Source organism: Aplidium turbinatum, chromosome 2 (genome assembly GCF_918807975.1).
Source record: "Aplidium turbinatum chromosome 2, kaAplTurb1.1, whole genome shotgun sequence".
Lineage (NCBI taxonomy): Eukaryota > Metazoa > Chordata > Ascidiacea > Aplousobranchia > Polyclinidae > Aplidium > Aplidium turbinatum.
The window spans coordinates 18827487-18852736 of NC_137473.1; the positions used below are offsets into that span (position 1 = coordinate 18827487).

The following is a 25250-nucleotide window of genomic DNA, read 5'->3' on the forward strand; positions in this document are numbered from 1 at the left end:
CCAGACAAGGTGCTTTTCTGGCAATACACCAAAGGTTACCAAGCTACAACCCACGGGCAAGATCTGGCCTGAGAGACTTTTCCTACTGCATTGTGCGAAGAACGTGATGTAGCAATACTGCACTATATATAGGCTAAATGGACATTATCTTGCTTACGAGGCAGCAGATGTGGAGGACTAGCAAATATCACAGAGCTAATAACAGTAGCCTACTGTAGGCTATATATAGGAGTATATCAGACTAAAATGATGACTAAAAGTTATAAACATCAGTTACGCTTCAGAAGAAAGTGTGCTTTTTAGAAGTTTTTCAATTAAACATAACAGATGCAGCAACAAAGGTTATTTTACAAGCGTTTACTTCTACCTGCTAATCTAGCGATGTCCGTTGGAGAAATTGTCAAACAAATCAACCGATGTTCGGTTTTAAAGTCTAGAACCCAACAATTTCATTGAGTGAGGAGATTGAGAAATTGTCACTGCACTAATAATCCAAGTGTTCCATTCCATGATCTCAAAGTGACCGCTAAATGTGATGTCAGGGGATTTTGTATGATTTCAAAATAAAATCAACCTTCCCACCAATCCCACGTATCATCCAACTTGAGAGCTAGAGAAACTTTAGTATTAAGTATGACTTTTAGATTTCCAAAATAAATCGGTTGTAAGGTCTCTTTGGATGATTTTTTCAACCCCGTTTTCTTTCTGAGACATCCAAAAACTGGTAGCAAATTGTGTCAGTTGTATAAACAAACAAATAATTAAGATGGTATAGAAACTAACCAAGAACTAATCTCGCTTTTTTTCAGAGTCTCTGGGAGCTGATGGTTTATTCTTTTACCATGCCAGGTTCAAGATGTTCCCGAACTTTACTGACAGGCTACTAAAAAGCAGCGTCTTTCGTTTCATTATTTTAAGACATGCAGGCTTTTCGCTTGATTGATTGACTGGAGAGTGAATGCTAGCAGTGGAACCACCGCAGTATGACAAGCTTCTTATCACCGCTAGGTGATAAGTTGTTTATCTAAGTTTAAGATACAACCGTGATCAAACGATGTAGGCTAATAATACGCACATGAAAAGTCAACTTGTGCAACACAATATTGTCTTTGTAGCCTACATGCATGTTTGCGCACATGCAAGGATAATGTAGTTTACTCCATATAACGTGCATCACCGATGGTTTTAATGTGGTTGTGAATCTTTATCCTCGGACTTACAAAGCCTTTGATAGGTTTGATATATTTCTGGTATTTTTGCATACTTGTAGAGGATTTTGACGCAGGCCCGTTGCCAAGATTGGCAGAGTGAAGAGTGAAATGAATTGAGTGGGAAGAGTGAAGTTGAAATGTTATTTCCGGGGACTATTCCATTCACTATGTACCGCTGAATGAAGAGCAGTCTTGAAATGCGTTGCTCAAGCACACACCCCGAAAGTCGAACCAACGTAGCGTGATCTTGAGTCGGGAGCTTAACCACTGAGTTAACGGGGCAGACGATCCGTGCTTTCAATACCAAAAGCATTGCAAGCAAGAGTGTATCCCTCACGCGTTAGACAGATTTCGTAATATTTCAATACGGCACTAAGTACCGTATAGGTTTAAAGTCACTTTTTTGTGAAATAAAAAAGAATAGTAAGTACTTTCTTGTTTTTCAAGGACAACCAGAAAAAAGAAGGAGTTCTACACTAGTAGGCTATTAGCAGATGACATCCGTTAGCATCTCATTAGAAATCGTGTTTTATTTACTGGCAAGAAAAATAGTTGTTGTCTTTTCTTCAGGGGTATATTCACGTAACCCGCTTATGCGCACAATCTTAACCCTGTCTGTAGCAACACGGGGCTTTATGAGGACGCCCCACTCTAGCAGTGAAATATTTCACAGAAGGAAGTATGCTAGAAATGTGAAATTTCTTGACTTTTAGTTTTTATTCTTTGCGAATTTTCTAAACCTACACTGGTAATTTTTCTACCTTCCTGCCCTTCACAATAAGCATTTCGTCTCAGGTGACTAGACATTTTCGTGCAATACTAGTTATATATATGTTAATGTTAGTGCAATATAAATGTTAGTGCAATTACTTTGAAATGTAAAAACGCCCAAAAATGCTTTATATTTATGAGCAAAAGTTATTTTTTGTTTAGTTTAGCATCACCCTATGTTATAATTCAAAAATTTCAAGTTTAAAGCTATTTTCGAGAAATTAGAATAAAAACCGACTGTCAGACGTTTTTTTCATCTCAAACAATTTATTTCAATAAATTTGTTGGGTAAAAATTTAATTTCTATACGCACAATACACATGGCTATTATCTTGTAAAATATTTTGGCTCTGTGATTTTCATAGCTCCCGTTATTAGCAATTAATTAGCACGGAGCTAAGATAGCCCGTGACGTACTTTCCGCGTACGAAAACAGCCCATACTAAGATAGGGTTAAACTGTATTATGCTATCGTCGCTTTGCAAACTCATATCCAGTATATAAAAATATTTTTCCACCTTGTGTGAAACTATCTAAAGAAAACAAAGCTTTTCAAATCTCATCTCAAATTTTTTTATCTCTTTCTTAATGAAGTTGTTCAAAAACAACATTTTGTAAATACATATGACGTCAACGTGCCGTAAATCCAGTAGCAAAATATTATTTCTTTTAGTCCGGCAGCCCGTGACGTATTTGTAACATCATAAGGTACAAAAGGTTTGAGTGTTTTATCAATCTTGCCCCACTGTGGGATGTTCAGAAACCCACATCCGAGGTTTCACTGCTGGGGCGTTTGGGGGCTACGGCCCGGTGAAAAACCCATTTTTGGGGTCAAAAAAACATCATAAAGTACAAGAATAAAACCTACGCCAGATTTTATGCCTTCACTTGTAGACTTTGGAATAAGTCGATCTGGGTGCCCCAGGTGGGGCATTCCCGAATAAGGGGCCCCCAAAGTTGGGACAAAATACGTAAAAATAACATCATCATCATCAGTCGTTATCTCCGCCTGCGGCAGATTGCGCATCAACATGGCTTATTTGCTTCCAAGAGTGGCGATTTTGAGCCAACTCGCCCAGTGTCGTCAAGTTGAGTCCGGTCCATAATTGAATGTTGTCTTGCCATCGTTTTGGTTGTCTGCCACGTTTTCTTTTTCCTTCTACTTTGCCTTCTGTGCAAACTAAAAATAACATCATAAGGTACAAAAATGGAACTTCTTTCATCAGTTGGGGCATGTTCCACTGAGTACGAAACAACTTTTTTTATGGCCCCAAGGTGGAGCTTAACTTCATTTTGGGGGTGTAACCCCTAAAATTTACAAAATTAACATCATAAGGTACATGGATGAAACCAAGTGTAGGTGATAGTACTTCACTAACGGATTTCAGAACATCAAATTTGGTCGCCCCAGGTGGGGCATTCTCGAATAAGGAGCCCCCAAAGTTGAGGCAAAATACGTAAAAATAACATCATAAGGTACAAAGATGGAACTTGTATCATCAGTTGGGGCATGTTCCACTGAGTTCGAAACAACTTTTCTTATGGCCTCAAGGTGGGGCTTAACCTTATTTTGGGGTATAACCCCTAAAATTCACAAAATTAACATCATAAGGTACATGGATGAAACCAAGTGTAGGTGATAGTACCTCACTTACGGATTTCAGAACATCAAATTTGGTCGCCCCAGGTGGGGCATTCTCGAATAACGAGGGCCCCAAAATTGGATCAAAATACGTACCGGTAAAAATAACATCATAAGGTGCAAAAATGGAACTTCTTTCATCAGTTGGGGCATGTTCCACTGAGTTTTAAACAACTATTCGTATGGCTCCAAGGTGGGACTTAACCTCATTTTGGGGTATAACCCTTAAAATTCACAAAATTAACATCATAAGGTATAAAACCAAGTGTCTCTCGTATATATTTCAAAACGTCTGCAAATATTTTGGAAAATCAGCGAAGCATGTAAGATATAATATCTACACAGCATAAAATTTGCTTATTAGGTTAAAATTTATCACTATGAAAATAGATATTGTACGCAGGGGTGGATTGGCGGCTAATCATTAGCCTACTGGGAATTCGAGAACGTTCCCGGTTGGCCGGTCAGAGACTCACTGTCCTGTTTTATGTACAAAAGAAAATTTTATTTGAAATATAATAGTCGTAGCGCTATATCCTTATTCTTTGTTTGAATAACACTGACAATGATTCAAGTTACAAATCGAAGCTTGCTATGCAAATACGTACAATGTCTAATTTTATAGCCTACATCATATTACCAGTGAAAGACTTTTTCTGAAATGAAATAAATTGTTTGTGAAACGAGCATTATTATGCTAAATCTATTTTGATAGAAGTGGACCGTTATTATTTTTAAATTCCCGGGCTAATTCAATTTGCTAATCCGCCCCTGATTGTACGTAGGCCTACCTGCATTTAAGTTTCTCTTAGACTAAACACTGAACAGAAACAAATCACACTATGTGGTCTCATTTAAACAACTGAGAGGACTTCTCAAATAACATGTGATTTGTGCTGAAAGGAATGGAAAAATTGCTCGCTACAAAATGACGAGCAGCAGCTTTAGAAATCTTGCATTTTAATCAATTCTTGTTACAATGCCCTGCTCCTGAAAATCTGGACGAAGAACTACGTCGTTTATGTATTCGTCCATCCCAGTCAACGATTGGCTTTTTGGATGACGTTGTTAAAGACTTTTTGAGTTCCTACCAAGAATTTTCAAGGAAAACCGAAACAGGAGAAAATGGCAAGACTGCCCAGTAGGCTACTGGTATGGATACTTAAAACCTGTCAAGACGTACCTCCACTTTGCTCGGAGTATTCATTATGCAAATCATCAGTTGTTTGTGCACTGCATAGGAGAGATGTCAAAAGTGTTGTTCATTTTCAACCAACCAAATTATGCAAGATGGATTTTGCAACTGCAGGATAACATGCTAAAAATGGAAGAAACTCACCCTGGAATAAGTGATCTGTTTGAACAAGGCATCTTGTCCGTAAAAGAACTGAAAAAACTTCTGTGGATGTGCTGTTGATCAAACTTTGGAGCAAACAATCAATGCAGAATCTGCCAATCGACTCACTGGGATTACATCTTTCACCAATTCAATTGGTGCCAGACAGAGATGGGCAGTTGGGCACTTACCCACTATATGCGCCGATCGATTCTTCACCACTTCTATGAAGATCTGGGGATGACATCAGCACAGGAAGCATCATTTGACCTTCGTCCTTCAAGCATCGATAGAGATCGCAGACATTTGGATAAACTAATGCAAAAAATAAGCAGTACAGTTAATCCATTTAGTGCAAGCTTCGATGTATCCTTTCTATTTAATATTAGCACAGGAAAAGCAGTCGCTTCTGCCACTTCAAATTTTCTTTTGAATGTTTTTCAAAAAGGAACTGAGGATAGAAACAAATTTATAAGTCACTGCCACCAGGACGCTAGCACCTTCAACAAGCCAATACGTAGAAACAAAATCTGCAACTTTGCTTCTGAAGCTGCCGTTGTGAAAAGCATAACCCGCAAAGGCAAATTTTCTCAGTTGAGAATGGAACGCAATTTGATGGGAAGGCTTCTATGTTTAGCAGTAGATCACGAGGTAGACATGGAATTGATGCTGTCTTACCCACTCACACCAGTACCACTGTCTTTGTGCCATATGGATGCAACGATGAAATCAACCCAAAAGTCAATGCTTTTGAAGGCTCTTGAAAAGAAAATTGAAAGTACAGATCCGCCTTTTGTTGACTGTACGTTAATCGATGGTATGTTTCTTCTTCACGCTCTTGGAGATTTGCCGATGACGTTCGGAGGTGTTGCAAAGACGACTTTGAAGAAATTGTGCAGACACAGTGGGAAACAATACACTGAATATCACACTTAATATCACACTTAGCAACTTTATAAGCTCGTTGCTGGTTCTTCGCCATCATTCTTCAGTTTCATTTATGGAAGAAGGAGAGCATAGGAAAACATAGATTTCAAAACGTTTGAATTGACTTTAATGTGTAGGCAAATGTGCCAAAGTGGGAAAAGAGGAGAATCACGTTTTGGCGAAATTTCTCAATAACTTGCCTACTGTAGATTCTCATTACTGTAGAAAGGTCACACGTACAGAAAGATGAAATTATTGTACCCTGGAACTACCATAATCCAACTTCATCAGCAATACAAAGAGCTTGCTGAATCACCAGGAATACGATCATTGAGCACAGCCTATTTTAGTGAAGTATTTCATGATGAGAACTTCTCCGTCTTCATCGTCGGCTCCAGCTCGTGTCCGACCATGGGTTCAAATTGAATTTGTCTTTGGATGGTGATGTCGTACGTGGCTTTGGGGGCCCATTCTATGATGGAAAAAACGTGGGAAAAAGTCACTGGGAGACGATCATCATAGATCCGCCGCCAATGTGTGAAACCGGGCTGGAGGCTTCCAACTCTACCAAGCCTGCCCCCGATACCCGTGATATCATCGCCATTGGGCTTTGTTTGGTCCAGGTCCAAATTGAGACACAGCCCATTCGCTTGTATGATTGTTTGAGGTGGTCGTGACTACGCGAGGGCTATGCACACACTCTTGCCAGCCCCATGTCCACTGCGGTCCAATAAAATTGAAACGTGCTGCTTCAGGGGAACTGGTTGCAACGGGCTGCCGGTGCTCTGTTCATACCACGTAAGGATAAGTGCGACATGTGTGTTTCATTCAAACACAATAATATTACCCAGGAACAATACGATGATCATATCAAGTTGAAGAATGAAGCTTTAGATGAGAAGGAGACAAACAAAGAGTCCGCTAGCACAATAAAATCCGTATAGACAATGGATTTACAGGCTGTACTTCTGTGTCCCAAAACTAAAGCAAGCAGTATGTAGGGGAAAGCCGTGTATTATGAACCCCTAACAATAAACATTCCTAATTTCACAACTTCAATGAAAATATGGACAATATTTACAGAACAGCAAGCTAACATGCATACCTATTCCCCATCAATACATTAGTATGGGATATTTTGCAATAAAAAAGTTATTTCAATTTTATTAATTTACCGAAAGAGTTCATATTACACAACCCTCTGTGTAATATGAACCCCTGTGATGTGTAATATGAACCGCTTTGAATCATTGCTGAATAGAGGTGGATTGACTACACAAAACTGCACTAAAGCAAGCCACATTACATGTGCAGCATAACAAAATTTATTACCATAAGGTTTTCAAATAATTTACAGCAATTTTAGTAAACATGCACTACTTTTTAAATGTAAGCATTAAATTCACAAAAAAATAAGCAACATTAATCAAATGACGTGCACTGCATTGAGAATGCTGGTAAAATTGAAGCCTGAACCCCAGTTTACAGGACACAGAACCACCCCTGTTTACAGAACCCCAGTTTACAAAAATTCATTACACCATCATAAAGCACTTGGTAATATGAACCTGGGTTCATATTACACATTCAGCTAGGGTTCATGTTACACACTTGTGGTGATTCCAGTTAAATTGTTGATAATCAACTAAATAACGCATTTTTTAAACAAAACTTGTTGTGATTTCCATCATCAAGTTTATTTGAGGGTATATTAATCAAAAAATTACAAGTCCATTGATACACTGATAAAAAAAACAGCAATTTCTCCATCTGCAAAATAATATCAGACAAGCTTTAAACCTTCATACCCCCAAAACTTCAGCAACACGCCAACTTTCAACAAGAACATTTCCGGTCGAATGACCAGCAAACTTACTTAATTCAAGCTGTTAAAAGTCAAACATTTTTATTGCCACGTGTTTTTAAACAACAGGGGGTTCATAATACACAGCAGTTCATATTACACGGCTTTCCCCTACTATAAAACCAAGCTGCAGGTACACAATTTTACACTATTTAATCTTGAATCAAAAGATGCTTATTGCTCTATTTGGAATGAAACAGAAGGTGATTTACGCAGTGAAGTATTCGCTTCCTTGCAGTTTAATAATTTCGAACGGGTAATTTCTGGAAGCCCCGGTCTGAAGGAGATAGTTATTTGGAGTGATGGGTGTGGATATCAAAATAGAAACTCTAATGTCTTTAGTGTCTACTGTGCCCTTGCAATTGCATGGAAGCATATCATCACTATTACGCACTGGAACGGCAATCGAAAGGGCGCCGGTTCGACACTGCTCAAGAGCATGCGCTGTGTCTGTGGCAGGACACTTAAAGGCATGCCTGAAGGAGGACACGAAGATTGGCTTTCTTGCCTTCCCGTTCACTTAATCTAAATCTTCAACCACCGGGTGTAAGCCTGGATACGACAAACAAACAAACGCAGAAGTACCTCGTGGCTGGTCACACTCAAATGGAGTGCGATAGCATGCACAGTACTATCGAGCAAAAATTGGTAAACAACATTTTTACGACGAGAGATTACGAAATTATCATCCAGAATGCCAGGATCAGACCGCATCCCAACAACGTACAGAGGATGCAACACAGTGATTTTATGAAAATCGATGGATGATGCTTGTTGAGTATCAGCCCTGGAATGAAAGCTGGAAATCCCACAGTTCATGATCTTAGAGGCCTGAATCATGAAAGCAGTGGAAAGGTACTGTACAAGGTCCCATTATGTGAGGATCAGAATGCACAGTGGGAGGATCTGCCACAGCGGGCACAAACGAACTTAGGCGACACTACATGGATTCCTATTTTTTCAAGCCATCTTCCAATCAAATTGAGGAAATACAATGATCTCCAATCTATGAAACATGTTATGCCAACAGGGTACCACTCCTTTTTTGATAATTTACCTCATCACTGTTATTCAGCTTGTCTTGCCAACTCTGAACTGTTGTTGGGCGAAATATGCAGTCTAGCATGAAATATAACTCCTATTGTTAGATTGGAATTGCTACTAGGGATTATCCTGTTAATTCTAGTCGTATTATTATTGTTATTATGTCACCGTTAAAAAAATCATATTGATAAACTCAAAATATCAAATGGCCTGAGTCATGACTGTGCATTCGAAAAATGGCCTAAGTCATCCCAGCACATTATGGGATGCAAAATGAAGTAAATCAAAGTAGGCTATACATGCTCATTGTACTTGTGTTGACATGCTATTTTTGTTTAACTGTACAAGAAATATAATAAAAACAACCGTCTAGACAGTTTTTTTCGATTATTAACTTAGACACGATTAAAAACTAGAAAAAATGAGCTACGACATTATTTTATTAGTCTGACGAAATACAAATAAAAGAATTAAAGTAATTCTACTCTAAATTCTTGAAGAGAACACATGAAATAAATCAACTATAAAAAATGAATTCAAATATATTTTAAAAGGGCAAGAAAACTGATTTTAAAAACTTAATTCAAACGATCACAAAATCCGCATATTCAAAATAAAAATGTTGTCTTAGTTTTAACGGGTGCTTAGTGGTGTCCGCTGCTCTAGGCGGAAGTAGCCCTCTAGCCGGGCGTGTGGGAAGCGTTAAATACGGATTTGTGTGATTTAAGCTATTAAATATCGAGCTTCTGCAGCATGACTTTTTTCTTTTTTAAACAACCAAAAACATTAAATAGACTAAAACGAGTAGGCCCCCAGTTGAGAGGTGTGGTAAACAGAGCCCTGATGCAATAGCTGGTACGTATGAAAAGTATGCTTAGTCTACTGTAGTTGCACATTAGGCTATTATGCACATGAGCTTTCCTTTGAACGTGTAGTGCTTAACTAGACTTTGAAATAAAATAAGATAATTTTATTAAGATTGTTCAATCCGCAGGGAAGCATAGTAATACTAAATAAGGAAATAAAGCGCTACTTAGGCCACGACTTGTAAGCTTATTAGGTCTAAAATAATGCTGCTTCTCGTAGCCACTATATAAAGCAAACGCATTCGGTATGAGCAAACATTTTAAATCGGTAGAAAAACAAAGCACTAAATCAACAGCTTACATCACAATATCAAATTTGCACAAACTTTATTTCATGTCTTTACATGGCAAGTACTGAGAGAAGTGGAAAGCAAATTGCCTTTTAAGGTGATGGGCATCGGATTTGTTGCTCGACTAGTTTTTGTCTCTAACTGATTGCTTGTGCAAATATTGAATTTTTCCCCACCGTAAAAAGGAACACATTGTAGTGCTGCAGGCATAAACCTAACTTTTACTGGTAAAAGCGATGCCTCGTCATTAGCATATCAAAACGAGGCTCCATTGATAAAAGAATAGCCTAAGCCTATATAGCCAACAGCAGGCCTATATTTATGAACTATGTCCGCTCGGTCTAAATTTCGGCTGTTTGAGCATATAGGCTACGAATACTAATTTACAGTGCTTTTAAGTATGATCCACTGCCATATGGATAGAGAGTAAACTATCAGGGTAAAAGTGGTAGACTATAAGATTATTTATTTATTTTTTGTATGACCGAAAAGGTTTCAAAGATTAACAGATTGATTGAATCTTTATCCTCGGACTGAGAAAGCTTTTTTGAGAGTCTAACCCTAGCAGTTTCGCATACTTGTAGAGACTTTGAACCACTGACGCAGGTCCGGTCACTGAGTTTGACAGAGTGAAGTTTCCTATTATTGAAGTGTTGTTGCCAAGGAATTGTTCCATCCATTAGATGCCGCTGAATGGAGTCCTTTGTATGCCTTGTTCAAGCACACACCCAAGTGTCGAACCAGTGCCGCTTGGTCTTGAAATTTCTTCGTTCACGAAGTGACGCGCTAAGGGAACGTTCAAATATTACGTAACGCTTTTTTTCCGAATTTTTGACCCCCCCTCCCCCATGTAACGCCAACGTAACGCTTTTTTCAATCCACCCCTCCCCCATGTAACGCTTTTTCACTACAAATTCCGCACAAAAAACTACCATTCCGTACTCAAAGCGTTACGTAACGTTTTGCTTGAACCCCCTTCCCCCGATGTGACGCTAACGTAACGCTTTGCATAACCCCCCCCCCCCTCCCCCTCGAAGGCGTTACGTAATATTGGAACGTTCCCTAACCAACTGAGCTATCGTGATAATTGTGATAAACGCCTTGAAGCCATAATTGGTAACGATCACTGTTTTGTCTGTAAATAACTTTGTAACTTGACCTGTACGCTGTTAGCCTAACTTAAACTAATTTATAAGCTGCGACATCAGCTTGTTTGCTCAGTTATTGCGCCTTTATTGGTTTTGATACTGGCAGACCATTCATATCATGTTTCGCGTTCGATCAGGCTTTTTAGATACCGTATTTAAGAGTTAGATTTCATCTCAATATTGTTTGCATTCGCACCATGGTCGCTCCTCTTGATATCATATCCCTGGAAACATGGATTCTCATCATATCTGTGCTGATTTTGATCCGGTGAGTCAGTTTTAAAACAAATTAGTTCAACTAAAAAGTGATTTCTTGCTTCTTACATCACGGATTTTACATATTCAAACCACATAGCCTACCGTAATTTTTGGCGACAACATTTCATAGCAGAACTATGCTCTCGATTATGGGGTAGCGTATTTATACAGAAAAAATGTGTGTATTTTGAATCCCTGAAAGAAAAATTATCGCAACTCAGCAAGCTTTCGATCAATTGTATTATTTTCTCTAAGATATAGGCTTGGCCAGGGGTTTTCAACCTGCTGGGTTCGCAAAACGCCTGAAAATGTAGTCTTTCTTTTCAATTACTTTTTTGTGAGAAAAATAGGTTAAGAACTGTTTTTTCATAATCTACCATTTCTTGACTTGGGGTACGTCATAGTCTAAACTTTTCAAACAACAAAGCGTTAAAAATAGAGAAGCATTCGAAATTTTGTACCAAGTAGCCTAGGCTAACCTAGAAAGGTTACCATACTGGCGTTTTTAATGTTAAATTTGAGGAATTTGGTGTTTTTGAATGCATTTGGCAAGCTACTTTTGATTTGGCATGTGAATACTTTTTTGGCGTTTTAGGAAAAGTTCTTTTTCAGCATTCTAAATAAAAGCTCAAAAAAAAAACGGTTATATCTATTTCAGCGCTCTTCAACCTTTTTGTCATCGCGCTACTCCTGATCTACTTTTGTGTTTGTCACGAAACCCCTACTAACAAAAGTTTAGAAGCCACGAATTGCTTGTAAGAAAATCAACTATTTCGTTATTACAAGATCAACCAATCTTTTATAAAAAAAAAATTTGAAATTTTATCTAAGACAGGCAATACAACAAAAGAGCTAAATGCCAAGCATCATAGCTATTACTTTCTGAAACCTCTACAGCCTGTTTCACCCTAAAAGAGGGATCATCAGAAGATCCTTATTTACATAGAATAATCTTTGCAGCGGTTCCTAAGCTGGGCGAGGCGGACGTGCCCCGCAAGACTTTGCCAGATGCACCGTGAAATTTGTTGCGTTTTTCACATTATATGCTTTCACGTATAAAGCGTTGTGGTTTCGTCTATTGTTTTTCAACCTTTTTTGAACTTAGGAACACTTGTGTAGGCTAATTAAAAAAAAAATGTGGAACACCAAAAGAAAATCAACGATATTGAAGTTGCGTAACGGCATAACTTAATAATTACAACAATCACAATTTTTAATTTGTACTTATTTTACTGTAATATTTGGGTTTGGTTTGAGGAGCATAACTTTGGTATTCAGGTAGAAGCTGACAAACTACTAACACGCACACATTTAGCCTATGCTACTGTATTTGTAAGGTAGCGCACGATTTTTGTGTTTGCAACAATAAACATGTCTATTTTTTCTTGGCCTTCTTTTTATTGAGTAATAGGCTGAAGAATTTACTGATTTTTCTTTAGATCTCACTTTAAAAAGCAAATACAAACCTAATTTACTTGTTTCATTTTGGGTTAAGGCTCAATCTGAATTTCATCTTGTAGGCTGTAAAGCTTTCCGTGTTTTTGTCCCGATTGCAACGTCATATTTGTGCTAAGCCGGTTTTTCTGCTGTAGCAGTAATCAAGTCGAAGTACCGTAATAAGATTGACATTGAAGGCGAGATGCGTATTGCAATATCAAACATTGCAAGCGTTTTGATAAATGTGCATAGAGCAACAAGCTCATTGCTCACATTAGATGCTTTCAGTATTTTGCATTTGAACAATCATGATTTTATAAAACAATTTTTAATATAACTCGAAATTTGCAAGATTTTAAATTCATTACGGCGCCGCGAGTGTTTATAAGTTTTCAAAGGGCGCCGTCAACAAAAAAGTTTGGGAACCGCTGATGTATACAGTTCCTGGGCCCTGGCAAAATCCACACTTGCTTTGAGGGAGGCCTTTCTCAAGATGTTTTAGGAAGCAGTTCAATAGAACACGAGCAAGAAGTTTTCCAGCAATTGACAGGAGGAAGATTCCTCGATAGTTGTTCAAAGCTCACGATTGATGGACATCTGACGGAGGCGACCAATTGATTCATTGCTTGTTTCAACTGGCCTTTTGACAATGTCATGGAAGTGTTCAGCTCATCTTTTTAAAATTTGGCTCTTGTTACTGAGTAGAGTTGAACCATTGATGTTAAAAGAAGATGTGATTTGGTGGTAGACAGGACGGGCCATACACAGTTTTAGGGCTGTGTAGAAACGCTTAGTGTCGTGCCTACCGGCATAGCTTTGGATCTCATCAGCTTTGATGCTAGGCCAAGAGGGTCGCATGTTGCACACTGCTGCGTATGTTGGTAAAAACAGCTGTCTTGGAAGCATCCAAGGGGTTGCGCTGATGATCTCTGAGTAAAAGTCGCTTGACTTCTAGCATGTCCGTGATCTCAACATTATTCTCATCAAACCAGTCTTGATGGTTTCTGACTGCAAGGCCTATAGTAGGCTATCTCAGATGCAGTGGAGTGTAATGTGTCTCGTAAAGTGGTCCACTGACTTTCAATGAAGTTGCCGCTACTGGTTGTATATGAAGGATTATTTCTCAGAGCGCATTCAAACTCTTTTACAGCGTCAGGAGAATTTAGCCGTTTTATGCTGAACCATTTTGTCTTCTCTTGGGTTTGATGTGAAATGATAGTTTGGAGACTATCAAGCGGTGATCAATCCAGCAGTCAGTGCCACACATGGCTTTAGTCACAAGTACATCATGTTTTTCTTTGTCTTTGATAGTATATACTCAACGAGATGTCAGTGCTTAAAGCGGGGGTACATCTATTATGCATCTAAAAACGTGTGCATTAAGTGGCACAGGCTTTCAGCAGACGAAGACCATTGCTATTGAACTTTCCTATATCATGTTTTTCAATAACTCTATTCCAGACCTGCGGGGTTTACAGCCAACACGAACATTAAAGTCGCTATCGCCAAAAACGAATAAAATTCTCCGATTTTGGAATGAAAGTAATAAGAGAATCTAGTTTTTCGTAAAATTTTCCTTTTTGTTTCAGTGTTTTGGTCATGGTAGATTGGTAGATTGGCGTATTAATCAAAGGCATGGTAGATTGGCGCATTAATCAAAGTGGTATGTTTTTTTTCCATGAGAAGATGCATTGACATTAGACGGTGATATTAACCTCATGATCCTCATCTGATATTTTAGTTAGCTTCTTCACATGAAGAGACTTAATGGCCAATCCAACACCAGACTTAAAGCGATCGTCAATGTTGCGACCACTGCAGAAGAGGATGTAGCCGCCTCCTATTTGAGACAATTGTCCTGTATCCGCAAAGCAGGTTTCACTCAGGGCAGCAATATCAATGGTCTAGCCGACTCTAGCGGATTAGTTTTCTGGCCAGAAGAGCAGTTTTATGAGCAGGTCTGTTGGAATTTGGGTTGTCGAGCAAAGTTCAGACATTCTATGAAGCATTTTGAGACTAAATTATTTGTTTTTGTTTTTTCGACCGTCTGTAGGGATTCCCACCAGCTGCGGCAGGCTGGCCAGGGTATAATGGGGCAGGCTATTTTTAGAGTATCTTTTTAGCCTTGCCCTTAGACTACGGAGGCGAGCAGAGTATTCTCAGAAAGGGGTGTTCGGTCGCTGGGGCTACCGGTAAACATTATTTTTCAGCAGCAAAAGTAAGATTGCATGTTTCTCCACCAATGAGCTACTATTTTTTTCACATTTGGGCTATTAGCGTCTTAATATCAAGTCTGTAGTCTGTATCAAGTCTGTATCTATTTCATTTCTGTATTAATTTTGAATTATGCAATTCAATGTTATTAAGTTGTTATCGATTGTCTGTCTATGGTTTTTAAAAAGTACCTCTCTACCAAAGCTATAATATCAAGCTGTGTCCAAACATTGTCAAAACATTTTTTTTTTGGGGATTAAGGGGACTTGTCCAAATTACACTCTGATTCAAGTTATAGGGGAAGGCGGGGCAAGTTGAGCAGGTTTTTTTAATCCTTTTTTTTTTTTTCACTAAATTTTTCGAAGACTCAAGTATTGGATTTCAAAAACATACTAACAAGCCAAGTTTTAAGACAAAAACTGGTTGGTTTTATTTATTATTTTGTACTGTATTCGAGTTTAAGTAACGATAGCACAACTTGCCCCAGATTATTGTTCCGGGGTAAGTTGTGCAGCACCATGGGGTAAGTTGATGTAGGACCTGAAGCTTCGATTACAACCAAAAAATACAAATGCGAAAATAACAACTGCGAAAATACAACCACATCTTATGTCTACTGACCCCTACTGCTAAAGTTTGACTAGTTCTACTATGCATCCAAAAAAACAAAATTTTGTTTGCATCCGAATTTAGATCCTAAGACCTAAAAACCTTATATCGTTGATCAAGCCTAACCTGCCTAATAATCTGATAATTGCGATTCATGTGCTTTAAGGGCATTATGGGTAAAATATAATAATGGCGCTAAAGATTTATTACGCTCTTTATTTCTTTTCAAACGGGGACTTGCACAACTTGCCCCGTTGCACAACTTGCCCCGGCTTCCCCTACAACCTTTTTGAGAGATATTCAATGAAGCACTTTGAAATTTCAATTCAGTTTTTATGAAAAAAATCTTGTCTTGGCTTTGTTTAACTTTGATGTTTTGTAGCCTTTATATACACAAGAGATGGCAGGTACTGAAGAACCTTAACATTCCCCATGACCCACCTTCAATTTTGGGATTTGGCAACTTAGGCGAACTAATGAAAGACAATGACACGGTGAGGATAAAGCATAGCATTCTATACACAGTAGGCTACACGCAGGCCTTGCCAAACTGCGACCTAGAGGCCTGACTGGAGGCTGATGCAATTTCGACTTTAAAATTTAAGCTAAATTTATTTAATATAAATTTGAAATGATAGTTTCGAGAATCAAAAATGCCAAAGTGTGATCACTGAATTTCAAATCAATAAATTTTTTAAGTTAATTTAAAAATGACAAATCTTTCTGTATTACCACTGTTGCCAGATGATTTTCGGATGTCCAGCAGAAGTACCAAAAGCTAGTCCATTTTTGTATGGTAACAATAGCCCAAAAGTAGCTCAAAAACCCAAAAATATACAGAAAGAATATATTTGTTAACTACTACTTAAACTGTCAAATTATACTAGCGATTTTGGCTACAATAGATCGGCCTCCAGTCAAGTTTGAAGCTGCACGTTGGCATGGCCTGAGGAAAGATTGCTATGGGATATAGTTGGCTGTATGTTAGTTAAGTTAAGCTATACAATATAGTTAGCTGATGGATCAAACACTTTTTATAAGAAGCTAGTTTCGAAAAAATACTTGATCGATCATTCATTTTTAATATGCGGTACTGTAGACCTCGTATAGTATAGTCTATTGCAAAAATCAAAGCAAAAATTATTACTTGGAGATGTTATTGCAATAACATAGGCTATTATATTCCAAAAGAAAATAGTAACTAAGCTACAACATGTAGGCTATATGTCGACAAAAAAATGTTTTTAGCTATTCAATCAAGATCTTGTTCGAAAGAAAAAATTCGGTCTCGTTTATGGGTAAGTGAATTATGACAGTGGTAACTTTGACTAGCTTAATGTTCCAATACCACTTAATTCAAGGGTTTTTAAAGTTTGTTGCACTGCAACCCCCATAAAACTGTTCAATAAAAACGTAATTAATGTTAAATTTTACTAATTAATAAAAAAAAGTCCAGTCTATGTTACGTTTCGTTGTTCTAATGTAAACTTCTGAAATCAAAAACGTCTTTTCACAATGTTATTAGCCTACTGCTTGCATTATGGTACTTTTCCTCCAACTTACTATTTACATTTCCTATTAAGCTTGGCTACATTAGGAGTAAAAATATTGAACAAGAGCTACATTTTTAGAGGTTAAACTTATAGCAATCTTTAATGGCTTTATTGAAATCATCAGGTTCAGTGAGATGGTTGGTGTTGTATCTTTTTTAACAAGCTTGTCAATGCGTGGAACGGTTGTTGAAAGAACTTTCATACAAAGTACACACTAAAGTTTTTCAATGCCATTTGAAACGATACTGACAAAATTCGTATTTGACAAAGGATTCCAAATAAAAATTCAAAGAAATTAAAGGGTGTACCAGCTGTTACGCTTGTAGGTACTGCAGAATAGCTACAGAAACCCACAAACGCAAAGGAATTGAAAAAAGGTCTTAACACGAGTAAGGCTATGTGTACAAGTCAGAAATCACTGTGCAGAAGGTACCAAGTCCTGCTGCAATAATTACAAACTACTTACGGCCACACGGCGGCACGACGTAATCAAGTGCACGTGACTCGGTGCAATGCACTAACACTAAGGCAATAATCACAACAATATAATCACAACAATAATCACAATAATTACAACAATCACAATAATCACAACATACACAATAATATATAGTGCTTCTAACAGATCGCTGTAATAATGGTCATATTACAATTAGGGTCAGAAGCACATACGACTAACAAACGTATTGGCTAAGCTTGATAAAAATTAGGTTTGCGTCTGTTTCGAACGGGATAGCGTCTCTGCGGGACAGCTTCAGTGCTTCACTATGCCCAGAGTGTTCATTGGCATTAGTCAGTTCAGACTTTTTCTTTAGAAGTGGTGCAATCTTATCTTTATTTGAATCAGAAAATTCACTTTTATTTTCAGTTTGAACGTTTTTAAACCTGGGCTGAAGTTGATTTATATGTCTCCTCCGAACGTCTCGTTCCTTTCGTACGTTGTACAGGATACGTCCCCGTCTTTCAATTACCCCACCTGGTAGCCACTTCGAACCAGATGCATAGTTTCGAGCATAAACTAAGGACCTTCTTCATAGCTTCGCTTGTTTGAGATGCAGGTCCTTGTTTTGAATAACTTTTTTCGATTGGAGAGAACAAAGACAATAGCGTCTCCGGCTGGCGCCCATAAGAAGTTCGGCTGGAGTCTTCTAATCGAGGCATGGGTGAGGTGTGCTTCTGTACGTCGTAAGTACTAACTAACAGATGAGCATCTTGCTTGTTCACTTCTCCCTTGCAGTTTGTGTCCATGTCCTTTTAAAGGTTTGTACAAAGCGTTCCGCTCAGCCATTTGAAGCTGGATGGAATACTGGTGGTGGTGAGGTGATGTGATCTATTCCTAATATCGAACAAAATTTCTTGAACTCCCCAGACGTGAACTGACTTCCGTTTTCTGAGACAATCGTGTCTGGGCAACCTTCTATCGTAAAGATCTGTTTTAATGCGTTGATCGTTGCTTTAGAGGTTGCCTATCCGATGTTCTGCATAGAACCATAGGCAATAACCATAACGCAAAACTAACGTTACTGAACTGTAGGCTATCACCAGCAAACACCAATAAGATTGGCAACTCATACAAGAGAAGGATCCACAGAGGATACAAACTGATATGCATATATCAACAATTGAATAAATAAATATCAGTACTCTTTTAAGTACAGTACATGTAGTTCCACACAAAGTGAAAATTACATAACTTTTGACTCTAATTTTATTTCTTTTAAGATAAGGTCTAAAAAGACAATGTTAACTACAGACAGTGGCCAATGTTTCGACTTTATGCATCTCTGTAGTGAAATGAAAGTAAAGATATAGTTTCAGTTAAGATGATGGTTTCCTAGAGTGATTAATAAGCCCAATGAGAATTGATTTAATTTGTAATTTTGGACTTCAGCGAAACGTAATTTTCTCGCCAATTAGAAGATACGATTTTTTTTGAGAAAAGTTGTGCTAAGAAATTATTTGAATCTGTTAAAAATAAAAATCTGAGAAAAAGACAGGAACTTGTCACTGAAGGTAAGACATAACAATCATCTAAGATGGATCCAAAATAGAAAAAAATTGGATACTAGCGGCATCAATAGGCCTATGTATTAAATTTTAAAGAAAATGAAGGGTTGTACCAGCAAATATCTCTAAGATTCATCAATGACGCAAGAGAAGGATCCACAGAGGGTAGAAACTGATATGCATAAATCAACAAGAATTTGATTCCAAATAACTTCGCTTTTCTGCCATAGCACGGTTTCTGATTCACTTTACTCTGCACAAAGCAACGTAGGCTACTTGGTGAAAAATATCAAATGCTTTCCTTTTGTTGTAGGCTTTGCAACGTCTTAAAGATAAACGGTAGGATAACTCTAGATTGAGGAATCGTCAATTGCGAAAAACTACGGTTCTTATACATTTTTCGAAAAATAAAAAATAAACAAATGAAAATAGGCACTGGATTTCCAGATATCTCGCGACCCCACAAGGGTCGCAATCTCCAGTTTGAAAACCACTGATTGAAATCTGTAATTATTTAGGTAATTAAATGAAACAACTTCAATCGAGTTTCTGAAAATCAAAAAAACAAAATATCGACCTTCTTGAGTGATTTTAGTCACGCAAGTCATTAAAACCGCCCCACTAGCTCAGTGGTTAAGCGCCCGACTTTCTACACAAAGAAATCTCAAAATCTAGTGGCGCAGGTTCGACTCTCGAGGTGTGCGCTTGAGCAACGTATTTCAGGACTGCTCCATTCAGCGGCACCTAGTGGATGAAGTTATTTACAACAACAAAAGGAAACATCACTCTGTCATCCTCGGTAACCAGCCCTGCATCAGTGGTTCAAAGCCTCTACAAGTATGCGAAACTGCTAAAAGTAACCTATCAGAGGCTTTGTCAGTCCGAGGATAAAAATTCGAACCAATCAAGACAAACCAATGCAATCAAATCAAAACAAACAAACCAATCAAGACAAACCAATCTCTTTTAGGTAGTATGCCACCAAAAACTTGTCGACACAAATGACTGACCATAATAATTATTTTCTGCATGATGTTCTAGCACAATCTCCATAATTTTCTGGAATTACAATAAGTAAGCGTATCCAGTGGTGCTTCCTCACAATTTAGGTGTTTGCTTAAACTTACAACTACAAGACTAATTATGTTAACGTACCCTACTTACCCAACGCCATAAGTCAAATTTTTATTTAAAGGTTTTTGATTCGAAATACACTTTGTACAGTAGGCCTACATTATTTTTCTTCTGGCTTTATTCCCACTTCAAGTCGAGTCGCCGATGCACATTGCAGTCCTCCACATCACGCTTTCAGCAGCATCTTTCTTCGCTTCCAATATTTCCATATCTTCTTTCTCACAGTTTCACCATCTTATTTTCGACCTTCCTCACTTTATCAGCTTCTGATTGTCTCATTCTTCTTGCGACATAAAATATTTGTCTCCCACGACGTGACCCAATCATTTAAGATGTCTCTCAGCCTATTTTTACAATAGGCCTACATAAAAATACCAATTAATTGGAAATTTACATACAGTAACCTCATTTTACAGATAAATCAACATCTCATTGTATTGATAGCAATCTAGTGAAACGCTTCAATTTTTCTTTATTATTGTTGTGCACTATGTTTTTGTAGAGCTTACAATTTCCTGCAACCAAGCGTATTCATCAGTGATCCAGAAATTTTGAAACAGATTTTTATAAAAGAAGCTTCGACATTCAGGGACAGGCAGGTAATAAATTAACTTCGACATGAACCAAGCAAGAGGCACAGACATACTTTTTAATGGCCCCATATTCCAGGTGTTTGAGGTGTTCACTGAACACCTATCAAAACCAAGGTAACATTTTTTTTTATTTTGAATATGCAGATTTTTGTGATTGTTTAAACCAGTGGTTCTTTACCGTTGATCTGTTGTAATGTTTGTTCCGGTCCGCCATAAAGTCGGCTTCATTTGTTTAGTTTGCTCAATGAATCACCTTTTCTAAAATCGAGAAAAATCGTATAACTTTTCTAAAGTTTTAAAATTTTCTTGCTCGCTTAATCACAATTCATTGACTTAACGAGACTGTTCAGCGCAGAATGGGTAGGGGGGTGCCCTTTTCAGGGCACGGCAGTGCTCGCACTGTCGAAAAGTACCGACGACCTACCGTACTGCAGCTGAACACCGAGGGCATCACGGCCAGCAAGCTCAGCATCATTGAGCACCTGGCCACCAAGCATCAAGCCCTCATCATCCTCCTCCAGGAGACCCACTGCACATCTGTGGATAAGTTGGTACTAACCAACTTCACACTCGCAGGCGCAACCTACAGCAGGAAACACGGCCTTGCCACTTTTGTCCATGACCGGCTGAGCTGGTCCTTGGTTGATCAATCCCAAGCTCGATCGGAGATCGAGTGGCTTTGTGTAGATGTAGCAAGCTACAACATCGTCAATGTCTACAAGCCACCACCTTCGCGGATAACATCAACAGCCATCCCGGTGTTCTCCCACCCCGGCCTCGACGCTGGCAATTTTAACTGCCACCACACTGACTGGGGCTACAACTCCATCAACAACGACGGAGAAAGTCTGGCCGCTTTGGCAACCAACAACAACCTCGCTCTCTTATACGATCCTAAGGGCGCAGCGAGCTTCCTCTCCGGTTGTTGGAACACTGGCACGAACCCAGACCTGGCTTTTGCAAGTGATGACCCCGATGATCGCCAGCCGGACAGACGTGTGCTAGAGAAGTTCCCAAGGTCTCAACATCGACCCTCGCTTATCACGTCTTTCCTGCTCGCCACACCTATTCCGAGCAAGCCTGTCAAGCAGTGGAACTTCAGAAAGGCCGATTGGGAATACTACAGCTTCCTCACAAACGAAGCTACGCAGTAGGCTACCTCCCATCCCCACACACCATGAAAGTGGACGAAGCCTACCAGGACTTCTGTGATGCAATCATATCTGCGGCAAAAGACTCCGTCTCGCGAGGTCGACAGAAAAACTACATACCTTGCTGGGATGTGGAATGCGACAGGCTCTACCGCGACTTCCTCCGTTCCCCCCAGGGCACCACCACCACCAACTCAGCAACAGCCCTGCTGGCAAGATTGGATTCAAAGAGAAAGGAGCGCTGGACACGTGGAGTACACTCAACAGCCTCACTGGCTGTGCGTTCTGTCTTTTCAACCGCGTGCATTTTATGCTAACCTACATTATTTTTAAGAAGTGCGCCATGCATGCAAATAAATCGAAAGGGTACGCAACAAGAAAAATTTTGAAAACCCTTCGAAATCTTCGAAAAACAACTATAACTTGTTCATTTTTTTAGCCAGTTCTAACAAATATTCTCTAGTAAGCAAACAACTATATATTTGAAAGCCTTCTGCTGGTCTCTTAAAAATAAATGTGGTTACCAAAATGAAGACAATTTTACTGTAGCCTAGCCAATTTTTGCAAAGTATACAGTGTCATTTTATTTTAAATAAATAAGAAAAACAGTTTTAGACGTATTAACTGTGTTTAGAAAATGTTCAACAAAGTAAACGGCAAAGAAATGAATTCTGCTTTGAATATAGTTACCGGTAAACAGTGGAAAAGAATAAGGTAAACAGCTTTGTCTTGTGAAAATTTTGGCCTATAGTAGTGGAAGGCTTGGTAGCAATCATGTAGGCTAATACAAATTTTCATAACTTTTTGTTAAATAAGTAAGTTGTGCTAAGTCCTACGTTAGTTCAAAATGCATCCAAATTTTAATCAAACTTTAAACTTAGCTTGGTTTTAGCATTTATTTAGGCATAGACTATTTGAAAGGTTGGAAATTTATATATGTCAGGCTAAAGCGAATCGTGGGCTAATGATTATTAGTTGCAAGAAAAAATACTCGGAAACTGCCAAGCCTTTTCTTTGAAGAGTAGCCTACTACATTACAGATTTTATTGCAGAAGTACGCTTTCGTCTACATTTTCTACTTCAAAATTAAAAGAAATGATGGGCATAGTTGAACAGTGTACTGATAATTTGATGGATGTTTTGAGGAAAAATGACTCGATTGAAAATGGAAAGTTTGACGTAAAAGAGTAAGTATAAAGTCAAACGTTTATGGTTAAAGGCTCCATTGACGTAGGCTACGCCTGATTGCCAGGTCATCGAGATCTGTTGTTTCATGGTTTCCTTTAGAGCACAAGATGTCATTTATATATTTTCCTTTTCCAATCCCGTGGCTGCGAAATAAAGCTATCTCTGAAATACACTCTTAGGCACGGAATGAAATCGTAGTTGCTGGTACCTTCAATATTAATGTCATTGAAAAAGCTTTATGCTGGTTGATCAAGCTATGGAATCGAGTAATTAGCCAAATTTATTATTTTTCTAGACATAAAAAAGGGTAATGTACAATAGTGTTCAAATCACGCCAAAAAGCACATTGTTTCAAAAGCATAATTTTTTTAATAACAAACAGGGTGCAATTTCTGTTGTCAAAGTTTTCACTGCTAAAACTTTTAAATGAATTTCGTTGTCTTGTATTTTATCTCCAGAACGTTTGGAAAGTTGTCCATGGATGTGATATGTTCTGCAGCTTTTAGCGCCAACGTACATTCACAGGTAAGATAAGTGAATAAGCTAGTAAAGTTAGTAGACCTATAGGACATAGGTGTCATTTTTTGTGTCAATAGGTGTCAATTGCAAACAAAATTTTGTCCAAAGTAACCACACAAAAACGAAAAAACAAGCAAACCAGACAGTAGGCTATAACCAATCAATGATCAAGATAAAGAACTTCCTGATAATGTTTGAAGTATAGCCTGATCTGTAAAAACAGTCAGAATTTATCAGACTGTTGCCGGAGTTAATACAGCGCTGAATAAAGTATTGTATTGAACATACAGATGCTTGTTATGTGGGACCAAAAATCCCATAAGAGGTGACAAGCCATGCATGACGTACAGTAGTAGGCTAAGTCAGGGATGCCCAACCTTTTATTATAGTGGGCCGCATTGTCACTTGAAATAATTCAATGGGCCGCAGAACCTAATAAATTTCAAAAAAATGGGTAGCCTACATAAAGAAACAATTAAAAACCATTCATTTCATCTTTGAAAATAGGAACAAATAACACACGCATAGAAATAAACAAAAATTTATTTTTACAATACAACGTCAATAACATTTTTGACATTGTTTTCCAACTAAGGTGTTATCAACATTTGCATTAAAGGACGTTGTCTTGATTCTTAGGATGTTTGCTAAGTGTTTGTCGGTCAGTCTGTTTCTTTCTGCAGTTTTGATCTTTTTCATGGATGAAAATAATTGCTCGTTTTTCATAGTTATAGTCTATATAATCCTGTTGCTCCCATACTATACCATTAATGCGCCCCTAAAAGCTGACTGGTAATTTTAATTAGGATAAGATTCAAAGTTCAAAACACTACTTGGAGTGAAAATGACTAGCGGGCTGCACAAAAATCTCAGGCGGGCCGCACTGTGGCCCACCGGCCGCAGGTTAGACATGCCTGGGTTAAGTAGACCTTGATACACCTACTGAATAGCAAGCTGCTGAATTTAATGAATCCATTTTGTAAACGACTTTTACAAAAGGGTGAATCTTTCGTGTGGACGGTGTGGTGAAATACATTTATTATAAAATTTCAGACATAAAATTACTTCGGATCCGAATCTGAGATATCTAGAACGCAATCGCTATTTTTATCACATATTGTGAATATTATGCACTTGTTCATTCAAGCATGACGTATTTTTTCTCGCCTTATCTGCTCTCAACAACAAAAAAGCTGCTTTTATAACCTCTAAACTCGACAAGTTTTAGTGTAAAATGTCCGTGGCCCAAAGCGACCGCATCGATCTCGTATTCCAAAGGGCATCAGTTTGACACCGATCAGGAGCGCTTTTTTTTAAACTATCGATGTGCTCTTTTGCAGCTTCCAGCTGTAACTGTATGAATAATCAAGTTTAGTTGTTAACATTTTTTAAATTTGCTGGAGTTAGAAAATTTCTCTTGGTAAATTTTCGTTCGCCAAAAGAGATTGACTAGAATGGCTTCGCTGCACTAGTAAGCTAAGTGTGAAA

General features: G+C 38.3%; 1 protein-coding gene across 1 annotated transcript in view; it reads left to right on the forward strand.

Moving 5' to 3' along the window:
- The first annotated feature begins 11235 nt into the window (after positions 1 to 11235).
- The window catches only part of LOC145765046 (cytochrome P450 3A31-like), a 45041-nt gene continuing 31026 nt past the window's right edge, over positions 11236 to 25250 (forward strand). Inside the window, exons 1-7 of the mRNA XM_082576784.1 lie at positions 11236 to 11367; positions 16000 to 16111; positions 16866 to 16915; positions 20814 to 20910; positions 22690 to 22769; positions 23108 to 23242; positions 23702 to 23768. Coding sequence (XP_082432910.1) covers positions 11297 to 11367; positions 16000 to 16111; positions 16866 to 16915; positions 20814 to 20910; positions 22690 to 22769; positions 23108 to 23242; positions 23702 to 23768 — 612 coding nt within the window. The 5' untranslated portion in view covers positions 11236 to 11296. The remainder of the gene's footprint in view (positions 11368 to 15999; positions 16112 to 16865; positions 16916 to 20813; positions 20911 to 22689; positions 22770 to 23107; positions 23243 to 23701; positions 23769 to 25250) is intronic.